Source organism: Lissotriton helveticus, chromosome 11 (genome assembly GCF_964261635.1).
Source record: "Lissotriton helveticus chromosome 11, aLisHel1.1, whole genome shotgun sequence".
Lineage (NCBI taxonomy): Eukaryota > Metazoa > Chordata > Amphibia > Caudata > Salamandridae > Lissotriton > Lissotriton helveticus.
In genome coordinates this window covers 191,843,765-191,868,412 of record NC_136072.1, presented here as the reverse complement: position 1 = coordinate 191,868,412, position 24,648 = coordinate 191,843,765, and the positions used below count along the sequence as shown (strand labels likewise).

General features: G+C 43.9%; 1 protein-coding gene across 6 annotated transcripts in view; it reads left to right on the top strand.

Annotated features, from left to right (window-relative positions):
- Window positions 1–24,648, top strand: part of SCHIP1 (schwannomin interacting protein 1) — a 402,630-nt gene that overhangs the window by 334,340 nt on the left and 43,642 nt on the right. Inside the window, exon 1 of one of the 6 annotated variants that reach the window (XM_078666942.1) lies at window positions 15,509–15,709. The exons of the other annotated variants lie outside the window; for them this stretch is intronic. Within the exon in view, the coding sequence (XP_078523068.1) occupies window positions 15,638–15,709 (72 nt within the window). The 5' untranslated portion in view covers window positions 15,509–15,637. Of the gene's footprint in view, window positions 1–15,508; window positions 15,710–24,648 lie in introns of those variants that run through there. 6 annotated transcript variants of the gene reach the window in all.

Below are 24,648 nucleotides of genomic sequence, written 5' to 3'. Positions count from 1 at the left end.
ACTCGATACCCCACGCAGAGGGAACTTCCTGCTTCATCCCCCCCTCCACTTCTATTGGGCAGTCAAGGTGTTGCATCCCAAAGAAGGCTTTGTTGGCAAGCCTGGTAAAGTCAGCACCCGCAGTCCCGTTCAGCACCATGGATAGCCAGATACACCTCTGCAACAGACGCCCGAGCTAGGCAGACCTGTTGGTGTTTACTGGTCCAGAGGCTACTCCAAGCGCCTCCTCTGAACTCAACCTGCAAAATATCATTTTGTCAGGTGTTGTTTTTGACAGCTCCCGCAGTTCCCGTTCAGCACCAAGGACAGACAAGTCACTTCTGCAGCCGGACTCCCCAGGGCAAAGGAAAATTGTTCTGACTGTTGCAGCTTGGTCTGTAGACCCTCAAGACCTCAACTCCCAGTGAGTTCTGTTGAACTCACCCGCAAGTGACTGAGTGTCACCTGAGATTTTCCCCTTTGACTGCAATGGTAAAGTTTGACAGCTCTGCAAGTATTGATTCTTGAACTCGGTAAAATCGATAGCTCCGGTAATCTGCCTTGTATTGACTTTGTTTTGGTGTTTAAATGTATATCAAAATAAGCTCTATTTTTATAAATTGGTGTCAGATTTCTTGCGGGTCGTGTCAATTACTTATCGTCTCTGCTGGTACTGTGTAGTGCTCTACACATGTTGCTCTAAGTAAGCCTGTCTGCTCTTTGCCACTCTACCAGGACTGAGATAAGGATTAATAGCATGTAGCCAAGGTCCACTTTTGGGTATCGTTTCAATATTACACGGTAAAGCCTCCCAGCCATACCACATAATATTACTACTTTGCTACATAATCTTTCATTCAATTGAACCAAATCATTATGCAGACCTGATTCCAGAGTGCCCCATCCATTCACCAGGGAAATCTGCCTCTACTATAGGCAGGACGAGGCCGGCCCAATTTTATTCACTAACGAACCCTTGACTGAATTAATCAGTAAAAGAAGAAAAGTTGTGTTCCTCCTTCCATGCCACTGGCGAAACTTAGTACATGGGTTCTGAGCACTAGCGAGCATCTACACATTTTAGAAAGTGCTTAGTTGAATTTAAGTGTTTGCTACTAATGATGTGAAAACCTGTCACATTAGGGCTGGGTTTGTGAGTTCACCAAGCATCAACCATTGGCAAAGCTAATAGTGCTGATTTTCTTACTATTAACAAAAACTTTTTTTTAAAAAGCTGCTGCTGTTTAAAAGTAAAAACAAAAAAAGTGTTCTGTATTCATACAATGTATCTATGCTACGCAATTTAATGTGTGACGATTGATAGACCTTTTGAGATGCTAAAATGGTCCCTCATGCCTTGTAATGGAAGGACTCCATAGGCAGCGATGCGTTTAGCAAACAGCCAGTAGCATGATGAAAGAAAAATACTCCTGTAGGTGGTGCAGGATTCCCCTCTATGTATATTTTAAAGAATTAGTTCCAATAAGTCGGCAAAGAAGCGCACTGTCAAGCCAGATCTAAAAATGTACAAACCAGGAATTTTAATCTGAAGTATTTGCATATTCGTTAATCACTCTTAGAACAAGACTGGATCGTTTGGTGAGTTGACAAGTTCAGGGATATTATTAATTGACTGCATTATTTATACAAGAATTATACATTTCAGGAAAGTTCTTCTAGGGAAAATAGCATGTTAAAGATGCAAAAACGGTTCTGTATTCTGGTCTGAACATTGTTTTGTTTGTCTTCAATTTTGTAAGGGTGCATTAGAGAAATCTCTCCTTCCAGTCATAGATGCAGCATTAACCGTTAATTTTATTATTTTTACCAAGGACATTTTAATCCCATTTAGAAACTGTTTGGTGCAGATGTATAGCTGTCAGTATTATAATGGTCGTAGGAAATATGCATCGCTAACAGGAAGCTGTTCCAAAGATTTACCATGTGCAAGGGAAAATGGTGCTGGGAATTGCTGATGAAGCATCAGCTCCTGAGTCCTGAGGCCATGAATGAAAAAAATAAAAATAACACTGATGAAAGGTGGCAAGCTTCCTTGAAAACTGATAAAAATGTTGTTGTGTAAGTTCCTGTAGAACAGCTTACATTTGCTTTCACCTCAAGAACAGTGAAAGGCAAGTGACTGACCTCGATAACATAAACATGACCTACTTTATTTTTTTTTTTTTTATCTTAGATCATCACTAAACTTATGAGGTGGGTTATAGCCGAGTGGTTGGGGTCAAAGGGCGAAGATGTCATTTGCAGCAATTTTAGCTCCAGCACATATTAGGGCGCGTTGCATTCAGGCCTGTTTACATGGGCGGTTAGCACAAGGCTTTACCTAGTGGTAATAGGCTGTGCATGATTGGTGTAAGAACTTCCACAAAGTATATGCAGCTACTGTTTGCCTGGGATGTATGTCATTACGATGCGGTGTTTACACCACGCTACCATTACAACGCAGTTACCACAGCGCAAGTCGTTACAACGACTTGCGCTGTAGGCGCTGGACTTAGGAATAGTATGATTTACTATTCCAACTCCAGCCTACGTAATAGTAGGGAAGGTGTTGGAATAGTAAATCATGCTATTCCTTAGTATATAGCGCCATCCAGCGCAAGTCGTTGTAACGACTTGCGTTGTGTGACTGCGTCGTAATGGTAGTGCGGTGTAAAGACCGCGTTGTAATGGTCGTCTCCCGTTTGCCTGCATTATGTTTGCTTTATTACAGTACAGATATTAGATTTAGTAACATCAACCCCACCCGCCACCTCCCACATCGATCTACATAGCGCTCTTATTCTATAAGCCCCGCATGCAGCTCCCGAATCATAGTAAAATTGATCTAATATTTGATTTGTAGATGCGGGCTGTCTGACATATAGATGCATTGTCTTTTCTTCCTTTTAGGTATTTTAATGTCACAGGTGTGTTATTGTTTTGCACCCTCCCCCGCGCCTTCAATTATAGGCATACGTTTTGTCAGGTTATGTCACCTTGTTAACAATATGCATAAAGTGGCCAATCCATTTACAACCTGGCTTTCTTCAGAATCTGTCAATCTTGGCTTGTCTGAGCACACTGGAGTAACATCTCTCACCTAATGCAACTGGCTGTTTGAGTGCATCCTTCCGCCTCCATGTGGGTGCTCTATTGAATGGCAAGAGGGACTGCTTTACTACTGTAGCCCTCTCTCCACTCCAACTATCTCCCTCCTGCCCGTCGCGTTCTAATGTGTTAATGCTGCAATTGCTAGTACATGAAACCCAATCCTATTCGATTTGCCAATGCTGTATTTGTTAGAGTAAACTAAGGCCTCCTGTAAAACGTACAGGTAAGTGATGAATCACCTTCTTGGTGTTGTGACTCACTGCTGGAGTCATGTGGTGGTAGCTATGCCCACCTGTCCAATGGTCCCTTTTCTCCTCAGGCTCTTGTAACTGCCATCTCCTGTGCACTGCTTCCGGGGCCCGTTCCACCCAGTCCCTGTCCTCCCATGCCAACTGGCTTGAGAACCCACCTGCTGTCCTCATTGCTGTCTTTTGCTCCCAATCTGGCCTGCCGATTACCTCCCTACTCCAGAAGATCCTCCAGTTGGCCATATGTGGCCCTATACCAGAGCCCAGACTGTTGCTGTATCATTTGGCAAGGACAGAGAATCCTCAATCTCCATCCCTTGTTCCTCCAATAAATCTATCCCTCCGGCCTGCTCTGTAGCCCTCTCCCCCACATATGTGCTTTTGTACCCCATTTCTGCCTGTCTTAGGGGCCTCTCCCTGCCCGACCGCATCATACTAATTGCAGCTTTGTACTCGCTACCCCACTCTTGTCGCCTTTCTGGGGCCCAAACAGCCGAACATGTATGGCTTCCCCCTCCCTACCTTCTGCATGTCGCTCATAGTCGGCTGTCCTTCCCTTGCCCTGCCCCTCCTCAGTCTTGCTGCAGGGACCACTCCAGACGTTCCTAGGTGGCCTGAACACTTACCTGGGCCTCGACTTGACCCTTCGGTGCAGTGTATGCCGGACATGCAGCCGCTACTCTGCTGTACGCCAGCCTCACCATCCAGGCTGTCTGAGCAGGCGCACTGTCATCGACCAGGAGGTCCAAGCGCCCAGCTTCTGTTAACAGGTGGAGCCCCTCCTGAACTAGCTCGTCCTCCATATTGCCACACGACTACGCTCATCCTCGCAGGTAAGAAACAGAACAATCTCTTCTCAACGCTGCACTAACCCTAAAACACAGAAAATTGCTCCTGCGCTAAAATAGAGCTGCACCATGTACACCTACCATAAAATGGTGGGTAGCAACCCTAAATGGCATACTATGTATCCCTTGGGCTACATCCTTTCTCAGATGTAGCCCAAGAAGCCAAGTCATCTAGACTGCGCCTCTATCTTCCCAATACCCCCGGGGGACAGACCTCCATTTGGTCCGCTGTCCCCCAAAGCTCCATTTTCGAAATTCTCTTTCAGAGCACATACTTTATATTCAACTATAGATGCCTTTAAATGGAGTCCAGTAAAGTGTGCGCTTTGGTGATAAAGTTCTTAACATGTACACTAAAGAAAAATGTGACTTGTATGAAGAAATAGAATTTTGACTTGATTATTTTGAATGAAAACTATGACGTAGGCATCAGCAATTGCATTCACTTTTACTGGTATTTAGTATGAATTTTAAATGTTCTATTTAAGTAACAAAGGATTTTGAGTCGAGTCTAGTGGGAGTTTTAGTTTCTGCAAATGAGAATCCGATTTCTTCTCATGAAAAGTGTGATTCACTTTGTTTAGTTGGGATGATCTTATTTAATTAACTCTTTTAAAATAATGACTTTGGGCCTCATTTATTGTATGGTGATGTGGGAGTTCTGACATAATCTAATGAAGCTTCTCTCCCTACCAACCCAACATTTCGCCCACTCATTTAGAGGTCAGAGAACCTCTAGGTTTCTGACAGTAAAGCCTCGGCTGGTTTTGCTGCTGGAAACCAAGGACCTCCCTTTGGGACACCACAGGGTCAATGCACCTGAATGCCCACCCATTATGGGGGTTTGTATTTTAAAAATCTAAAAATAAAATGTGGATTGACCAGTGGGGCAGCAGTATAGTATTGACCAAAAGTACTTCTGTCATATTGGTGGAAGCAGTTAAGCAAAAACAATCTCCACCAATCCGGTGGGGATTTCTAGATTGGGTGGGGCGCATTCTGCTGAAGGGGAAGAGGATAGGACTTCCACCACACTGACAGCTTGACGTGCCACCCACCATTTTACTTAATATTGTCAACTGCACAGTTTTGCTCTTAAGAACTATGAGTATATCCCGTTTAATGGTGTTATCTTAAAATAAGTTCATATGTCCTATTTTCATTTATAAAAGGTACTAATCCGGTAATCTATTTCTTATAATCACTCAGCCAATATTAAGTTATTTAGCCTATAGCGTTGGTCATGTTTAAGCTATGAAAATTGTATTACTATTTAAGAATTAACTCCTGGAAATCTGCATTCATAAAATCTGCAGTGTCATATGTTCAGTGTATTTTTCTTGGAATGTCTGTATGTTAATGCATGCCACAATGCGGCTCAGATTTTATTTGATTGAAAATATATCACATTAATAACCATTTTGCATGGTTTTGAACTCCAATTTACGGCTCAGAAATTAGCTTATTTGGACGTATTCATGCTCCTGAAAAATTACTTCTAATACTGTTTATTATCTGGAAATCACGCAGTGTGGCGAATGCAATCCATTAATTGAATGGGCAGAGATTTTCGATGTAAGTTATTAAACAAAGCTGTGCTTATCGTAAGCAAAACAATACTCCGGAAAAATGGAAAAGGAAGCTAATCTTAGTGACCCAGGGAAATTACATGCAAAGTCAGCACAGCAATTGCAGAACGTAAGCACATTAGTATGGCAGTAGGACGCCATTGACCGCGCAGGAGGCAATATGGAAAAACACCACCCACGACACCTAATGCATATATAGTTTTTCTTCATTTGTTTTATAAGTGGCTTTTGTGGTAGCGTATCGTGAAAACCCCGCCGTATCCCAATATACCCTCAACGGCGTATAAAATAAAACCGCGCGGGATTGTTGCAGTGGAAGTGCACGTGTTCTCTGCTAAAATGGGATAAGAATACCCTTTTTAGTGATTTATTTGTACTCTTAGTCCCCTTTATGCTTATGTTCTAGTTTTCTGTGCTTTGATTGTAAGGTTTGTTTCTGTCTCTGGGTTATTTGGGTGTTGCTTGTAAAAAAATGTGTTTGAGGAATGCACCCAAACATCAAATTTAAGTTAAAAAAATAGGCTCAGCTCACCTTTAGCGAAATGTTAAACTTGAACATCAAGAAGTAATCCTTTATATATTTATATAAGGTATTTGCATAGCGTCAAATAGCCACTGGGACAACAGAGCCCAGTACCCGGAAACAGACTTTACAACATAGCATTCAGAATGAACTCAGTTTATTTACCACGTCTAGGATTGAAGAGTTCGGGCGAGATGTACTAACACTGGGGATATCGATTTGCACTGAGGAATTTTCTGCAAATTGCAATTAGAATATCGCTTAATTTAAGATTTTTCTTTTTTTTAATTTAGCAATTCCTATGGTGTTGCAAATTGACCTACTTCATGAATGTTAATTAGGTACTTTGCAACCCATTAGGAAGGATTTGTTTTTAAATGCAGTCCGTTTTCCTAAAAGAAAAATGGGATGCGTTTCAAAAAGTGAAATTAAACATTTAACTTTCAGTTTGCCTGCTCTTAAAAAACGTTTTTTTAAACATTCGCAAACAGGAATGGGTCCCTCAGGAATACATACCACTATGTTTCGGTATTTGGAAGGGACGCCCTAAACACGCCCCTTCCAAGTCCAGAATCTGATGTGGATCACAAATGTAAATTGCGATTCAGCAATAAGTTATTGAATCACAAATTGGTGTTTATATATTTAAAAAAAGCATTTTTTCAGTCTCAAAATGTGCGATCTCAGTAATGTGAGCTTTCCAGTCTACCTGGGAGGATAATAAGTTGGAATTGAGGAGGGGATCATGAGGGAAGCGTTTTCATGCGGTAAGACTCAGTCAATTGATAGTCAGTTGATAGTCGGTGCATAATCCAGCCTGTCCTCTGCTTTTTCAGTGCACTATGTCTTCAGTGTTGATTTAAAGGCCGTGAGCAGAGGGATTTGGCCACTCCTGGTGAGTTGACCATGGAGCCTGGCTACAGGCCAGGCAACGCAGCGATGTTTGCTGCATACAGTGGATGGTTGTCAACCCCCACTTCAGCCATGCATAGCCATCCCAACCATAGCTGGCACCCCAAATGCAATGCTTATGTTCTCACAATATTTATACGAATATACAACCACACCTAAAAGCAAACCAATAAATAGTATTACATTCGTTGCCATCCCTGTCAAAATTGTAAGGCTGAAGTGAAATGTAATCTCTGGTCTAACAGTTAATTGGTGGGGCGGGGCGAGCAGGGAGAGCGGCCAGGTGACTCAGGCTCGGGTTTACCAGGACTCCTGGGATATGGAGTCCCGGACCCGACGCTCGCAGCCCTGCCCATGTGCACGCACCCACAGGTGTAGTCCCAGGTCCAGAAGAGACACACACAGCGCTGCGGCACCCGCGGAGCGGGTTCCGCGAGGTAAGGCGTCAGGAGCTGGAAAGCGCCAGCAGCAGCAGGAACCACAAAATCAAGCAGGTCAAAAGTAGCGTCCCAGGTCCGTTTGGTAGGCAGAAGCTTTTAAAGTTATTGGTGGGGCGGGGCGAGCAGGGAGAGCGGCCAGGTGACTCAGGCTCGGGTTTACCAGGAATCCTGGGATATGGAGTCCCGGACCCGACGCTCGCATCCCTGCCCACGTGCACGCACCCACAGGTGTAGTCCCAGGTCCAGAAGAGACACACACAGCGCTGCGGGACCCGCGGAGCGGGTTCCGCGAGGTAAGGCGTCAGGAGCTGGAAAGCGCCAGCAGCAGCAGGAACCACAAAATCAAGCAGGTCAAAAGTAGCGTCCCAGGTCCATTTGGTAGGCAGAAACTTTTAAAGTTATTGGTGAGGCGGGGCGAGCAGGGAGAGCGGCCAGGTGACTCAGGCTCGGGTTTACCAGGACTCCTGGGATATGGAGTCCCGGACCCGACGCTCGCAGCCCTGCCCACGTGCACGCACCCACAGGTGTAGTCCCAGGTCCAGAAGAGACACACACAGCGCTGCGGCACCCGCGGAGCGGGTTCCGCGAGGTAAGGCGTCAGGAGCTGGAAAGCGCCAGCAGCAGCAGGAACCACAAAATCAAGCAGGTCAAAAGTAGCGTCCCAGGTCCGTTTGGTAGGCAGAAACTTTTAAAGTTATTGGTGAGGCGGGGCGAGCAGGGAGAGCGGCCAGGTGACTCAGGCTCGGGTTTACCAGGACTCCTGGGATATGGAGTCCCGGACCCGACGCCCGCAGCCCTGCCCACGTGCACGCACCCACAGGTGTAGTCCCAGGTCCAGAACAGATACACACAGCGCTGCGGGACCCGCGGAGCGGGTTCCGCGAGGTAAGGCGTCAGGAGCTGGAAAGCGCCAGCAGCAGCAGGAACCACAAAATCAAGCAGGTCAAAAGTAGCGTCCCAGGTCCGTTTGGTAGGCAGAAGCTTTAAAAGTTATTGGTGGGGCGGGGCGAGCAGGGAGAGCGGCTAGGTGACTCAGGCTCGGGTTTACCAGGGATCCTGGGATATGGAGTCCCGGACCTGACGCTCGCAGCCCTGCCCACGTGCACGCACCCACAGGTGTAGTCCCAGGTCCAGAAGAGACACACACAGCGCTGCGGGACCCGCGGAGCGGGTTCCGCGAGGTAAGGCGTCAGGAGCGTCAGGAGCTGGAAAGCGCCAGCAGCAGCAGGAACCACAAAATCAAGCAGGTCAAAAGTAGCGTCTAACATGATGTATAACATTTGTAATTGGATCCATTTCATTAAGGGAGGGGTCGTGAGCATTGCATTTGGTGTGTGCCATGGTTTACCTGGCAATTGTGTCTTATGTATTGTGGTTCTAACCATGACTCACAAAGTTCAGTAATTTCTCAGTTTTAATTTGTAACCATAACAGCACACTTAAACTGTCGTTTTTTTAGGTGACTATATATTAGTACATATACTGTATAATTCACATTTTGTTTCAATCCACTATATAGCATGGGGCAGTGGGTCACCCCACTTTGTTGCATTGTCACTTAAAAGTAGACAACTTTGGTATCAAGGCTGGTGGGTCACATAATACTTTTATTTTCTGCTGTAAAGTTTTTTTCTTATACATTTTTGAGTTAGGTCAATTTTTTGCATAGATATAGATGGATATGGATTGTTTTGGATTTTTACATTTTAATAACTTGAAAATTCTAATGCCTTTTGCATGTGTGTGCAAAAACTAGGCTTGGGCGGAGTTCGTTTAGTTCCGCGCAGAGTTGCTCAAGCGGCGGAATGCCATGAGGTTGCACCATTCGTGCTGATTTTTAGCTCCAGGTCTTTGTTCCACACTGGAAAATCAGCACGAACAGCACCATGCGCAGCGCAAGAGGGCGCTGCTTCTTTCTACCATTCAAGTAGAAGTTCAGCGCGAGCGGCAGCAGCCATCCGCGACAGCCCGCGTTGAGAAATCTCGCAGGGAAGTCTGGATAACGTTTTTCCTTGGTTGCACTCGCCAACTTAACGTTGGCAAGCGAGGAAGAAACTTGCGAGCAGAATTTCACGCCCAGGCCTAGCAAAAACACGGTGAAGACCTAACAAGCCAAACCTATTGGCTTTGCCAGTGCTTTTGAAGTCATTGGTACAAACTTTTATTATATAATAAAATACGTGTAGCACTTTGTACCCCTGATACTATGTCCACGCTACGTCCAGAACACATGTACAACTGGCATACTACTGCAACAGGACTCCACGCAGGGCCTTGATTCTAAATCATCAATCCCAGACAGGTTGCAAGTTGCCATAAATGCAGCTGTGTTTTCTGGCTTGTACAGAGAATCTGAGAATACACCGCAGACGGAATAGGTATTGTGTTTTTGCCTCACTTAAAAGGGTTTAAGGTCATAGGCGGGCTGTGGGATCTTTTGATGTAACATTAACCGGTTTTACATCTAGACAGGTTTGATCTAAATCAGTTTTGGTTCCGGGTCTTTCTTTCATCATTCATTTGATCACTTAAGCAGGCCCTCGTTTGAAAATTGGGCCAAGGTTGAGCTACATGAAAGACACTCAAGTGTCAGGCTAAGGCCTCGAGTTTCCTTTATAATTTTTTGAGGTTCTTTGCTGTAGTAAACCTATGACAGGCCCCATTCTTCGCGGAACGAACCGTTCATTAACCCCTCACTCCTTCACACCCTTTAAGAAGAAATGCCAAAATTAGTTTTTGAATGTGTGATATGCAGAAAAGGCGCAGCACGTGCCGCCATAACACATGATGTGTGTTGCCTGTATTTATTTAAGTGGTTTGCAGCTCAAAGCTCGGAACTTGGCAAGACACATGACCGGAAGTAGATTTCCTTCAAAATAGGAAGTGCTGCAAAAATCTCCCAGCCTTGCATGCTTTTTAATTACCTCTGTAAAATAGTTTTTAATGTGATTTTTCTGCATTTAGCATTTTTTCCGACATAATCTTCATGCCAATGGCAACAATCTTCTACTTTAAGCACGAAAAAAACTGCAGAAATTGTGTGACAGTTATAATTCAAACTATAAGATTGTTTATTTACGAATTCAAAGTATGATGTTGATGAATTTGTGTTTTTTTCCTCCCCCTATTTATTGTTATAGGTGAGGAGGTTTTTTGCATTCTTTCATTGTGAAATATGAAAGGGACACAGCCCCGAAAGGTCATTAGGTGCTCATTAGACAATGTATCGGGGAGAGGATGTGGCCTAACGACTAGAGCGATCGACCTCGAAGCTGGGGAATCGGGTTTGAGTCTCGGCAGGGACGCTCAGCATCCTGTGATTCTGAGCAAATCACTTAACCTCCCCGTCCCTAACAAAAAATGAACGTGTCCGTCTGTAACGCAACTGGTGCTCATGTAAAGCGCTCTGATACCTTTGGGTCTAGTTTGCGCTATATAAAACTCTACAGAAAAAAATTATGTAAGAAACTTACCTGGAAAGCACAAACAGGAGGGCTAGCTTTATCATGCAAACTCATGCAAACCTAATTTATTCATGCCTGTATTTGTATTTTTTAGCTCAATAAAACCAGCAGAACTGCTGACTTTACCAATGCCTGTTTTGTTCACCTTGATTGATCATCTGTACTCCCTTATACATTTAGCTGCTCAAAATACTGGAATGCTCTGCCAGTGTAATTATTGGAAGAGGTACAACATTATGCTGAGTAGAAACTCGCAGCATACAAGGCAGCACCAAAATTGTTTCGCTACCACGGAAAGGGGTTCAGCCTTCACCCGATGAAGTGTACCCCTATCCAGAGGGCTTGCCTACAGAGTTTGGTTGCCAGGAAGCCGCAGCAGAAGGATGTTCCAGAATATTTGGATGAGTTTCTCGTTTCTCCATTTCCACCAAGGCTCCAAGATCTCTGCTGGCCATACATATGTGAAGAAAAAACAAAATAATTAAAAATAAGAAAAGAAAAAAAATGTATAGTGTTTGCGTATGTGCATTAATTGGACCTCAGAGGAGGGGTTTGATTGGCATAGCATTGGCAAAGCCAATAAAGGAAGATGGGCCAAAATGATTGGCCAAATACTTGCATAGTAGCAGCTTTTGCGGTTCCTCTTACAAGACTCTGGACCACAACCTTGGGAACAGAACACCTGTCTATGCAAAAAAGGAGAAAAAAACATTTGACGGCCACAATAGGGCGAGGAGCACATTTCAGGCCAGATAAAAGCACTAAACGTGCCTCCTGCACCGACAAAAATAGCAAACAAAATGCAATGCAATAGGTCTCACATTTACGAGAGTTTGAGCTATTGGCATTGTAAATGACAATGCCATTTATCGATGTATTGTTTTTTAAAAGTGATAAATAAAAAGCATTGTCATTTCCAAAGCCAATAGCTTAAACGCTCGCAAATTCGAGACCCATTGCATTGCAAAGGCTTTCAGCACCGTGCTATAAAGATTATTTTTAAAAGAGTTAGGAGAGATTGCAGGCAGGACAAAGCTATTTGAGAAAATAGTGCTTGTATTCTATAAATAAAGCCTACTGAGTAACAACACAAGTAACAGTGGGCGTCCTTATGGGAGGTTACAAAACGGTACAAGGTGATACTAAGGAGGGACTACTAAGCCTATCGACCAATGAAAACCCACAGTTTACAGTGGACAATGACACAAGCCAATGAAAAATATAGATGGAAAGTGGGTGGAGCTTCAAGTCCTTATATGGATACAGCTTGCCTCGCAGAGCAGCACAAGCGCTGCCCAGGCTAGACCTAAAAAGGATTATTTTTTTGTAAACAAATCCTGTAAGAGATAGAATTAAAGATGATAAAAAGTCCGATGGCTGAGTGTACATTCGTCCCCTTAAGCATTGCACTTTCTAGGAGGTAAAATGATACTCCAAACAGCCAAAAGCAGGATTGTCAGACTAAAATACAACTGGTTTATTCTGTGAAAGAAAAGTCTGGACAAAACTGACCCAAACAGGTCAATAGTTGAAGTGGGTTGAACAAAAGCCCGCACTGTGCAAATTGTAAACAAAAGGCCATTGAGATTGCTGTGACGCTAGACCAGTTGTTTTTCATAGATTCATTTCTTTATCGGAGTCAAATGAATTGCTCACTGTGTGGTGTTTACTTATTTGAATTCATGCAGCTCGATTCTCATGCCAGACGATTGACACTGCACAGGGTGGTTTCATAAAAACAAAGCAAATACTGTACTCAGGGGCGGTTTCCTTCTATTGGCCGGGGGACTGTGCTCACCCTATTTCCGCGCTGTCCAGCATCCGCATACCGCATTTGTTTTATATTGCTAAGTAACAACAGTAGCAATGTTACTTACCATTTTAATACAATTGCAGAAGCCTGCCCCAGTCCTGCTGCCTTACTGCCTGTGACGCACTGAGTCAGGCACCGGCGTCAGGCAGGACAGGCAGGCAAGTTCTTGTGAAGTTGTGACACATGCGCTTGGCGCATGTGTCACTTTAAAGTTTAGTAAACCGGGCTGACCTGGTGCCAACCCGGTAGTCACTGTTTTGGTTTTCTTGGGGGCCCGCCCACAAATAACACCAGGCAGCGTCATATTTCCAGGCAGCCTTGGGCAGGCAGAGAATAAGCCCTGTACCTCCCGAGGCTGCATTGTTCAAAGCTGCCAATGAGGACCCCTCAGACATACCCTTTCAAAAGTCCACACTGCGCAATGACAAGCCGAGGCCCACCGGGCTATGGAATACCAGCTCAGCTGGGATAATGCCAGAGACGTTTCCTTTTACGGCAAAAAAAATCTGAAACTGTTTTAAATACAGTTTCCTTAATTTTTACTGTGGGTGTGGAGTCTATTACAGACATTTTGCAGAGAAATGTTGTGTTTGTTTTTCATGCAACATCTTTAACCCCTTCCATGCGGCCACGATTCTGCGCCTGTGCGGCAAAATCGCGAGTGGGCGGGTGCATGATGGCTGGGGGCCGTCGCCAGCATGCAAGGGGTTAAAAAAAGGTTTCTTTTGGAAAGCAGGCCCTCACAAATGGGAACTGGGAGGGGTCATAGAGATTATTTGCATTAATGTTAGCGAGCTGCTGTTGTTTTACAATATTGAAAACAAACGCCACTAGTCCTGAATATTAGATGTAAACACATTTAGAATTTGGATGAGTGTGCCTGTGCACTGTGAGTCACCTGGACAACTGGGCATGAATAAGCTGAAATTGTATCATAAATTCAAAGCTATCCTTAAGAGTGGCCCCCAGAATATGTTTGGACCAGGGCTCCCAAAATCCTTAAGATGTCCCTGAATAACGCACTGGGAAGACATCCGCTACGAGCCTGGCCGTTTTCCCCAGCTGCGACAAACGCCTCTCACTGCCTCACGCAGCAGCAGGATATTTTTTGCCATGCCAGGGATTATTTTATTTTTTTGAAAGATCAAAATTAATCATTTTTAGGTTACATACTGACTTACTTAGGGTCAGTTTCTAGGAGCGGACGGACTGGGAGAGGAATTACTCATTGTTTGCCAGAAATTCTTGCCAAAGTCACTTCTGGCTTTCTCAAATATGCTTGAAAATGCACTATTTGCTCACTCTTTTTTTCAAAAACTTCTCGGGGGAGAACACCCCCAAACTTCCTTTGATGATCAGGCTCGCTCACTCGCCAGCCACTGGGCACCCATCTAGAACTTTTATGCCTCACCACTTTCAAATGTCACCAGCCGCTACTGGCTGTGCCATGTGGTCGGCAGTGCACTCTTACAAATTTCTGACTCAAGAATGGTAAAGATACTATTTTAGAGTTTTTATTTAGCTAGCTCCTAGCAGCAAACATGAAATATGTGTCGCCAATGCAGAAAAATACCAAACCCTAAACTTTCTTGTCTTAGCTTAAAGAGAACGTGAAAGCGGGTTTTAGCCTTGCATATTTAGTACTATTCACAGGCCGCTTTCAGCAGAAAATAGCTATAACGGTAATAACAGACCATGTTACATGATTGTCTATTATATAATGTAATATAATACAACTTAAAATCTATACAATATCAACCTATATACACACATACATATGGTTAACATAGGCACATATAAAGTCAAAGGTAAACGTATAGTGTGCGTAATGGGGTCCGTCTGAGTGGTAGTGCCCAGGAGGGATGTATGACATTACAATGCATGGTTTTACCACGCATGCCTTTACATCGCAGTTTTTACAACGCATGCTGTTACAACGCATAGCGTTAAGGGGTGCTGGATAGTGAATAGTTTAATTTACTATTCCAACTCCAGTCCCTGTGGATAGTAGGGAAGGTGTTGGATAGTAAATTAAATCTATTCCCTATCCTAGATCGCCCCCCAGCGCTATGCGTTGTAATAACATGCGTTGTAATAGTTGCGTCGTAAAGGCACTGCGTGGTAAAAGTTGCGTTGTAAAGGATGTTCCCCCCTCCCCCAGGAGGGGCCCATAGCCTGTGCAATCCGGAGTAGTGGTTGCCCACAAGCAGTGTCAGCTGGGCAAGCCTCTGCTACCTATTTTTAGCCTCCATTGAAGCGGTTCAGGGGAAGCCTGCTGCTGACCAATTCACACCTGCAGGGGGCCACCACTCTGTGCCCAGGGAGCACTCACTCGAGAAACGACCCTTACTTTATTAGGACACAGAGGCCTGGAGCTGCCAGGGATCCAGCCGTGAGAACCGTCCAGAGGGAGGTGATACCTGACATTGGGGAGACACAGCTTTTGACAGGCCCACGTGCCGGGCTGGAATCCATTCCTAAGTGCAGAGTCGGGCAGCTGTCCACGCGCCAGGGCGCGGGAGAGGGCGGGTACGCACCGCCGCTGCCCGGGACCAGGGCACCGAGGCTGTGAGCTCACATCCGACCCGGGAGACCCAGCACAATGAGAAGCCAGAGGAGGAAGCAGAGGGACCCCTGATCTCCGGGTGAGGTCATTCCTGGCACCGGCTGTGTGTGGTAATGCCGGGATTTGAAGGGTTGCCCACTGACTATGGACAGTGATGGAATGAAGGTACTACTCGGCGAGCTCTCTAGATTGGGCACCCCTGCCAGCTACAAAAAGGTAAGCCTCCGCAGTGTGTGATAAGCGTGAGTGTGAGCACTATTATAGCGCAGCGTTGTACAAATAAGTGCCTCTATGTGCTTGTGTGTATTTTTTAAATTCAGTTGAAGTATGGCATGAGTTAGGATACTGTCCCTTGCACCACGGTTCTTTTTTGAGAAAATGTACAATACAAACTTATATTTTGCAGGTTTCGTGTGTTTAACAAAGTACGCGCAGTATATGTATTTATTTTGATATATATAAAAAATCTAAAACACGTTCTTAGCTCTATTTAATCTATAGTCTAGTCGCAGCGCTTCGTGGCTTTTTAAAGCAGCGCTAGTTTCTTGTGACCGTGCTTTAAATCAGCCTCACACGTGTATGTACGAGTTGTTTAGGAAACACTGTCTGAAGAGCAATTCGTGCAACTTTGGGATTTTTTTTTTTTTGCCAGCGATGGAAGTTATCTGATTTGCAACGTTTTTCCATGAAAATGTACGATTCTGCATACATTGTTTTAGAAAGTGGAGGGTTTTAACATAAGGAATTTAAGCAGCGCATGGCATTATTACAGAAATACATTTTTATTTCTAAGCCTGAAACAAGTACTTTTTAAACTTCTTTAAAAAGCGAATTTAATTTTGTTTAAAAAAAAAAAAAAGCTTGTAAGGATAGACAGCAAGTTCCACCCATGTCCTATATTTGAAAGCAAAACCAAGAAACTATTGCCTGCATATTGCTGCTTTATAATTTGGGATTCCAGCAGGGTGAGGTAACTCCCTTTAGGATCACATTTGCTAGCTTGCAAGTGGTCGTTATCTCCTCTGTAAACACATGGTCTGAAGCCGTTCCTTTTTCGGAATGTACTTAACATTTTTCAAACCTAGTAATTCTGCATTTGCAGACCAAAAATAAAGGTTGTGTTGCACTAAGTCTACAATTATATACCTGACCCCAGAAACCATGGTGTTTCTTTTCTTAGGGTTCCACGTGGACGCAAACAAAGTTATACATTTTGTATAACCTCCTGGACTTAGTTCCTTTTCATTGGTTGGCTAAGGGTCACGTGACATACCCAGTAGCCTCTTGATCTAATAGACAGATGTATTTGGAGGACTGATGGCAAGATAGCTCCACTTAGTCTGTTTTCTATTGTTATATACATGGCTTCCTAGCTTCACGACCCAGCACATTTTTTGTTGGAGCACAGCCACACCTGACTGCTGTCATCATTTAAAAGCCAGTGCCTATTTTTGGTAAAAAGGACAAAATGACTTCCATTTTTGGGCATTTGCATGCTTTGTTCTCATCTTTTTCCCATCACCTTGTCAAATGTCTAATGTGTCTCATTTATACCACGTTACCATGTTAGATTTACCTTAATTCCTTGTGGTTGGAAGCTACCACCACAGTGGATCATGAGGGGGTTCTCTTAGTTCTCAAAATAGTGTATCTGTTCCAAAAACCTATAAGGTGGGGGGTGACAGATCACCAAAACTTCTCCGAGATACAATTCTCACTTATGCCTGGGAGAGAGTGTGAAGCATGTATGTGTACTCTATGCTGGGGCTCTGAAGCTGAATCAGCGAGTAAGTGTATAGTTAAGATTTACATAGGTGTACACTTTTACAATATGTAGATAAAAAAATAAATTAGATTGGGACAAAGGGGATACTAACAGCAATGCTATGAGAAAAACCAAGGTAAAGTAATGGGGGTTAGGAAACTGCTCACAAGGTAGTGTCCTTTTGGCTATGCATACGTGAGTAGTAATGCACTTTCCACACTTCTTGTACACATAACATACATTCAAGTAGAATAAGTCATCAGGTGCCCTGTGGATGGTTGCTCGGGTGAAACCAGATGCTTTGTAGAAGAAATGTGTGTGCAGCTCTTCGTGGTACTTGCTAGTCATTGTCTAATCAGTGTGCCGCAAGTTGGGAATTCAATGGGGATTGAAAAATTATCCCAAAGAAGGGGTGCTACCTCATTTTGGAGGGTGGCATGTTATGGCTAGGGTCATAAAAATACATAGTTTTGAGTACAAAACAAAATGCTTTACATTTTACGGTCTGATTTCCCGGTAGTAGTGGAGCAAATTCAAAGACGCCATTTTATGATGGTTTGACGTTGTCTGAGTGTGTATAGTTCTCTGCTCAGAGGAGTTGGCTAAGTGTTTTAGTTGTGTGGCTATTGTACTTGTCAAACTTAGAGTTGATGTTGCGAAGAACTATGGTGGTCTGACAACACAGTGAAGGAAGGATCCTACGGTTCTTTTGATCCTCTAAAAATACATTATTGGCCACACTATTGATCTGGAAGATAAAATACAGCTGTTCGTGGGATATGCTCCCCAGATAGTGAATTGGCCATGAAGGTTGAGGTTGGGTCAACATTGACGTGGTAGGCGTGACAGCTGGCATCTCCAAGCCCAAAACAACCACTGTTTTGGAAGCTTTCAAGAGTAATTAAATGAATATTATTGCTCAATGCTGTGTAGACCTCTAGGTACAGGCCGGACCTTGGTCCATAAAGGGAAGTTCTTCACCCTTGTTCGCTAAGTTTTTTGGGGACTTTCAAAGTTTGGGAATGCTGTGACTCTCTGTTTAATTGTCAAGGTCATCGTAACAACATTGATCTTGTAGCAGTGGTGTGAAAGTGGCTCCTTTCAGTTCCTGCTGAGCTCCACTGAATGTGAGGGAGACATTGAGCAAAATTGCAATACGTTGTATGAAGGCAGAAGTAAGTCTTCAATTTGTGGGTGACGGCCAGTTCGAAACCACAGTCTGAACTCTGGCAGGCCAGTTTTTCCATGATGAGGCCTTGTTTAACTCAAAGTTACACTGACGTCATCAGAAATCCATTTTTTATGGTTATTTTGATAGATTTTGTGGTATTTGTTGCTGCATTTGTTCATGATACAATGTCTGAGGGGGGCTGGAAATGCTATTTCATCCTCATAGTAGGCGTAGGGGTGGGCGTCATTGGGACAGTTTTCAGGTTTCCAGTCAGTGATTTCCCTATGTTTTCTGAACTTCCTCAGTGTGAAGATGTGGGCGATGGCATGATCCTTTAAGAGGAAAGAGACCTATATTTGTGTGAATTTTGAGGGGTGTGCCTTGCCGCCTGAGTGGGGGTCGATATTAGTTGGACGAAGCCACAATTGTGGATATCTTCCACCAATCCCTGTGCAAAATAGTTTAGCATGGTCATTAACCCAGAGGCTAATGATGCCAAGAATAAATACTAAAAATATTCGCATTTCTGTACCTGGAGAACAGTATCGTAAACGAGATGTCACTAAACTTCCAGAGAAGAGAAATTGAGTTAGCCAGGAAGCAAAGCTGAATGCAAGAATAATCCAGTGTTTTTAACCAGAGCGCATGGAGAACATGTGTAAAAAGTCCCTGATTATCACATTGCAGCAGTCTTGTTTGTAACAGTATAATATATTCTGTGTATGTTCAAGGGAGCAGCAACATGTTCCCAGATATGACCCATGATCTGAAGTCTACATTGAAGTGGTGGCCTACTCATGAACTTAAGTGGGTGGTATATGGTACTGGTGCTGTGTCTCTGGCAGTCTGAGCCATTATGCAGTTGTGCTAATGTGCTGCCTGTGTCCCAACGCCCCCCTACCCAGCCTGGCCCTGGTCTCCTGCCTGATAGGGACTATGGGAAAGTAATATGTACATAACGTATTTCCCAAGTCAACCGGGCGTTACCTCCCTGTAAGACCATCTTCCCATTACCCGTGAGCACCAGCTTCCTAACTTGAATCATATCCTCATTATGAATTTCTATACCGTGCCCCCGGTGTGCTGTCTGTATCTTCATCTCCTTCCCCTTGCTCCCTAGCCCTACTTCCCTGCCTCCTGCAGGTACTCCACCGCTCCGTGTGTCCTGTGAAAAAGGGATCATGCCAGTCAGTCGGGTAACCCCTATGTCACAAGCCACCTCCTGGTGGATCCTTTTCCTCCTGAGTCCTTGCCCCAATGCCTGGTCTGTCTTCCGCCGTTCCTTGTGCCAATGCACAGTGGCCATAGTTGTTGTTGGGCTGTGAAATAATGTGAGTTGTACTCTTGCTGCATGCCAGTGTTGTACGAAGGAAGGGAAGCTTGCATTGCTTTTGCATCACTATCTGACAGTGGCGGCTCATCCGCTATGGTGGAGGAGCGTTGCCACCCTTGCCAGCAGCCCAAAAAATGGAAAAGAAAACAATAATAAACCAGTGGTTTTATTATAGTTTTATTTTTCCCCTTAGCGTCGTGTCCAGGGTCGGGCCATGGGGAAGACAGGCAGAGGGGGAGTGGTAGGTGCACTTGTCAGTGTGCATGACTGTTTGGCTGGCCGTCTTAGTACGGCCAAACCATCATGCGCACTGGAGCTGTCTCCAACGTGGGCTGCGCTTCTGGGTTGGAGACAGCAGGCACAGGCTTCAAGTCTACCTGGCAGCGCAGATTCAGAGCGCTCCGGCCAATCCTGACTCTGCTTTCAGCATGAGAGCATTGCCAGGATTGGCTGCAGGGGATTCTGGGAGCCTGTTCCTGCAGTGCACTGAGCCAGAGAGGAGCGTTGGAGTGACAGGTACGTTCTTTATTATTATAATTTGTTTTGTGGTTGTCCGTTGTCCCCGATCCCTCCCTTCCCGCCACTTTGCAAGGACACTGGCTGCTACTGCTATCTGAACTTCTCAGACGGAAGGAAGCTACCGCCATACCGGCAGAGGTGTAGCTTTGTGTGATGGAGCAAAGCTTGCACTGCTGCCACCTTGAAGTTTCTCCTCTGCAAAGAAGCAAGTCTTGCACTGCTGCTACCTACTAAGCAGACTTGACTTGCCTCTCCACCCCTACTACTCTCCCAAAGGAACCACCACTCCCTTAGGAACCTACTTCGATTATGTCTTCGCCCTGTGCCTCTGGCCCTGCACAGCTTTTCTGCCATCCTCTACCCCGTACCCACCTCCTTTCAATAGTACAATTTTTATATATTTTTTTCTTTTGGACACAGACAAGATATTCCCCAAACTTGAAGAATATGCAAATTTAGGTACAGCATGGGCAGCCCTGCGCAACCTCCACTCTTTGTGAGAAAGAAGTATCCGCTGCGGCCGTCCTGCGCCACATCTTCAACGTTACTTTAATTTACAAACATCATTTTAACCCCAAAAAGCCTCAAAACGACTGGCATTGCCACCACTTTTTTTTTTGTCTAGCCTTTCCAGACATACCATTTTTTTTTTAATGCGGCCTTCATCGGCCCTCACAGTTCATACTGGAATAGCCTCTATGACAAAGTAGGCTACACTTGATGAACGCTCTTTCGAAAAAGATGCATTTTTGGGAGTTTTATACTTCCTGCATTGAACATATTTCTTAATATTTTTTTTTAGTTTTTTTAGATTTCAAAAGCTTTATTGGTTTTTCAGACACAAAATAAATAAAAGAAACAGAATAGAGGGGTAGAAGTACAGGGTTCCATCAAAGCACCTTTGATAAAGATATATGAGTAGTTTTACGAGTATTACAGTGCTGTCGGTTAAATAAATTGGCTAACAGATCTGATGGAGATACAAACATTGCATGGTGAGCTCAGCATATAGTTAATGTCACCGTGGGACCTCCAGTTACAGAGTACATAGCCTGGAACTCGTAATGGCGTAACAGTTGCATACTAGTGTACAGTAGCTCACATATGTTTACATAGTGAGCGATGATTCGTAGACCAATTGTATCCAACCAGACTGTGTTAAAGAAGAAAGAAAGACACGTGTGAACCCTAACGTAGATAGTTCTGTTAAATATCCCTATCCTCTTATCAGCCTGGGAAAAGTCAAGAGAGAGTAGAAACAACAACACTAATACTATTACTACTACCTGAAAAGATAAGGATAGTAAAGGAGAAAGTAGGAGAGAGTAAGAATAGAAGAAGAGTAAGACTACGCTAGGGGTCAAAGGGCCTGCTTATGAGTTAGCATACTTATTGACTGATGTTGGGAGGCTTATCAAATTTACCTTATTCTGGTAAGGAGCCATTATACAATCCTGGTCGTTCAAGCGTGTGTGGTGAGGGGACCACAGATGAGCGAGACTATATCTATTTCTGAGGTTGGTAAATCATGGGGTTTAAAGACCTGAGATGTGGAGTCAAGTGCTTCCCATATCTTCCTGTGCCTAGGTTTCCAAGTAGAAGTATTTAAGGCGATATTATCCGCACCTCTTCATATTTTAATACCTATAGTAGCTTTATGGCACATTAAAGAAGTCTGACCACTTCGTGCAATTGCTTGCAGTGCTGTATGCCCAGTGCCTGATCACCCCTCGAATGGTATATTTTAGTTTTCCCTCCAAAAACCTTTCATCTTTGGACATATTTCGAGCTCCTGACTTTGAGAAATGTGGCCATTCCCTGTTTAGAAATGTGGCCATTTTTCATCCGACTAGAAAAGCATCTCTCCCATTCTCAACGACACAATAACTTGAGCTAACAGCAGGTTAACTCACACATTTTATTATTACATCAAACAACAGGCCCTCCTCAGCTCGTTTACAGAGTGGCTAAATTAAGACCAAGGTTTTCAGTTTTGCATGGTTCATGTTGGTGTCCCTTTCCATTCCCGGAGTTACTCACGGCTTCAGAAGTTGCGGTGGTGTTGCCTTTGATTTCATCAGCTTAGCGTCCCTCCCCCAAGGCAGCCCTTGCCTCCGAGCCTGGCGTCAGGCGGGATGGGATATGTGCTGTCAGGAAATATTTCATCAGTGGGTGAACGGAGTGGGCTACTTGTATGTACTTGCCTGGCCTGTTAATGGCCGCATTACATTATCCCAAAGCGTGCTAAGGCCTAAAAGTTTTAAAAGAAAAGAGACAGTCTGAATAATGACCATGTTCACTCGGTTCCCAGGAAGGAAATTGTCACTCTTCCCTTTCCTGCATTAACTATGCTGTTTTGAGATGTGTTGCTCAGTACGTCTGCTGCTCTCATTTGATTTAATAAATTGGCCAGCACTGTTCCATTGTGGAGTCTGGTTTATGTTGATGCACGTTGACTGTAAATGAAATGCTCACCTATCAAATTTAATTTAGACATCTCACAACAACGCAGAGATGTTTAAACAAGTATCAGCAAAGTCCATAAGTCTGCTGTTGGTTGCCAGCTATTTGGCTTTGTCAAGGTTTGTTTTGTAATGGTTTTTGCAAAGCGTTATTTTTGGGGAAGCTGCAGGGGCACTTATCAATCTTAACAAAAAAAGGCTAAAAGCAAGCATATTTTCTGGTCTCAAAAATCCAACTTTGCCGTAGTTGTCCAAGATACTGAAAGGAACGGTTGTATGACAGTACAACGCGGGCTATTACCACGCGTGCCATTACAATGCTGTTTTTACAGCGCAAGTTGTTACAACGACTTGCGCTGTAAGCGCTGGATAGTGGAATAGTTTAGTTTTCTATTCCAACTCCAGCCCACGTTACAGTAGGGAAGGTGTTGGAATAGAAAATTTAACTATTCCTTGTCCAACAGCGCCCTCCAGCGCAAGTCGTTGAAACGACATGCGTTGTAAAAGCAGCGTAGTAATGGCAGCGCGTGGCAATGCCCGCGTTGTAAAGGCTGTTCCCCGAAAGGAACTACTTTGTGTGATGTGCTGCTTGGGAAAGGGCGGAATGCTGTCACTCACTGCAAAGTTAGCCGATGGCTAATGTGTGCTGACTCGTTACCCAATGCTGTCTGCTGTAGTGGGTGGAGTCAAAATGTGAGTGTCACAATAACGGACCAATGGATGAAGAGGACTGGCTGAAAACCCATATATGGAAGTAGGTTATACATATGATTTTAGTAAAATGAAAAGGTCTCTGATAACCTCAGCCCTAGAAAGAAGCAACCCTTTGGCATTTGAGGAGTAGTGAAGTTTGTAAACCAACAATCTGCTAGTTGTGGCCAAAATTGTTGTGAACGTTGAACTATCCATTTAAAGGCTATCGTATGATGAAGAGGCTGGTAGACTAGCACAGACAGGGTAACATAATGTACTTAAAACATGTTTGTTAAAAAATCTTGTAGGTTATAAAAAGGTGCTTCTTTAGTCTAACCCCCACCTCTCCCACCACCGGCGCTTGGCAGCTCTAACTTAACTCATGCCTACCAGCTAGGTTTTGCTCTTCTACAATGTCTAAAGTGTTTGCAATTGAAAGCCCTGTTATATACTGTGATCTGTTTGTAGCTAAATATCACTAAACTGGGTTGAGTGGTAATGATCCAAGGATTTAGTGCAAATTGTCGCCGAGGTGTCATTTTTTGTTTGGTACGTTGAAGTTCTTTAATAAGGGTGATTTGCTCATTGGTATGTTGAGGTTCTTTTTTTATTAATGAAATGCACTGGTATAGTATTTGCAATGGAGCTGTGTTAAACCATGTACCCCTCTGTCATTTGAGTTTATGATCTGTTAATGAGGAGATGCAGTTCTCTGTTCCCCAGACACTCACTCGTTGTAGAGAAGGTTGCACACTTTCACCTCTTGTTTGTATCATAATTTTATCTTGTGACATTAAATTATCCTGACTTTCTTGTCTTTGTTACATGTAGCCACAAAGGAAATGCCAAAGTAGTGTTTTTCTCTTGACATACAAAATAATCTTTTGGATCTAAGGACTGCTTTTCTTCGAAGTTATTTCAATGAAAGCATTTTGTTTATAGTTATATGAGATACCTTTTTAAAATAGTGTTATTCCGTTTCATATATTTAGGGCTAAAGGTAGTGCGTCCACATTTTTCGTTAACAATAACAAACTAAAAAATGTTGACCTTAAATTTTCAAACAGTTTCCCAATGTTTGTGTGAATGGTGCTAAACTAATGCAGTGTGAGTAACAAAGTGGAAAACCACAAGTTCCTTGATGGACTACAGGAAGGAAGTAGTGGGATTTATCATTTTTTATTTAAAAATCTCAAATGGTCTGATTCAGAA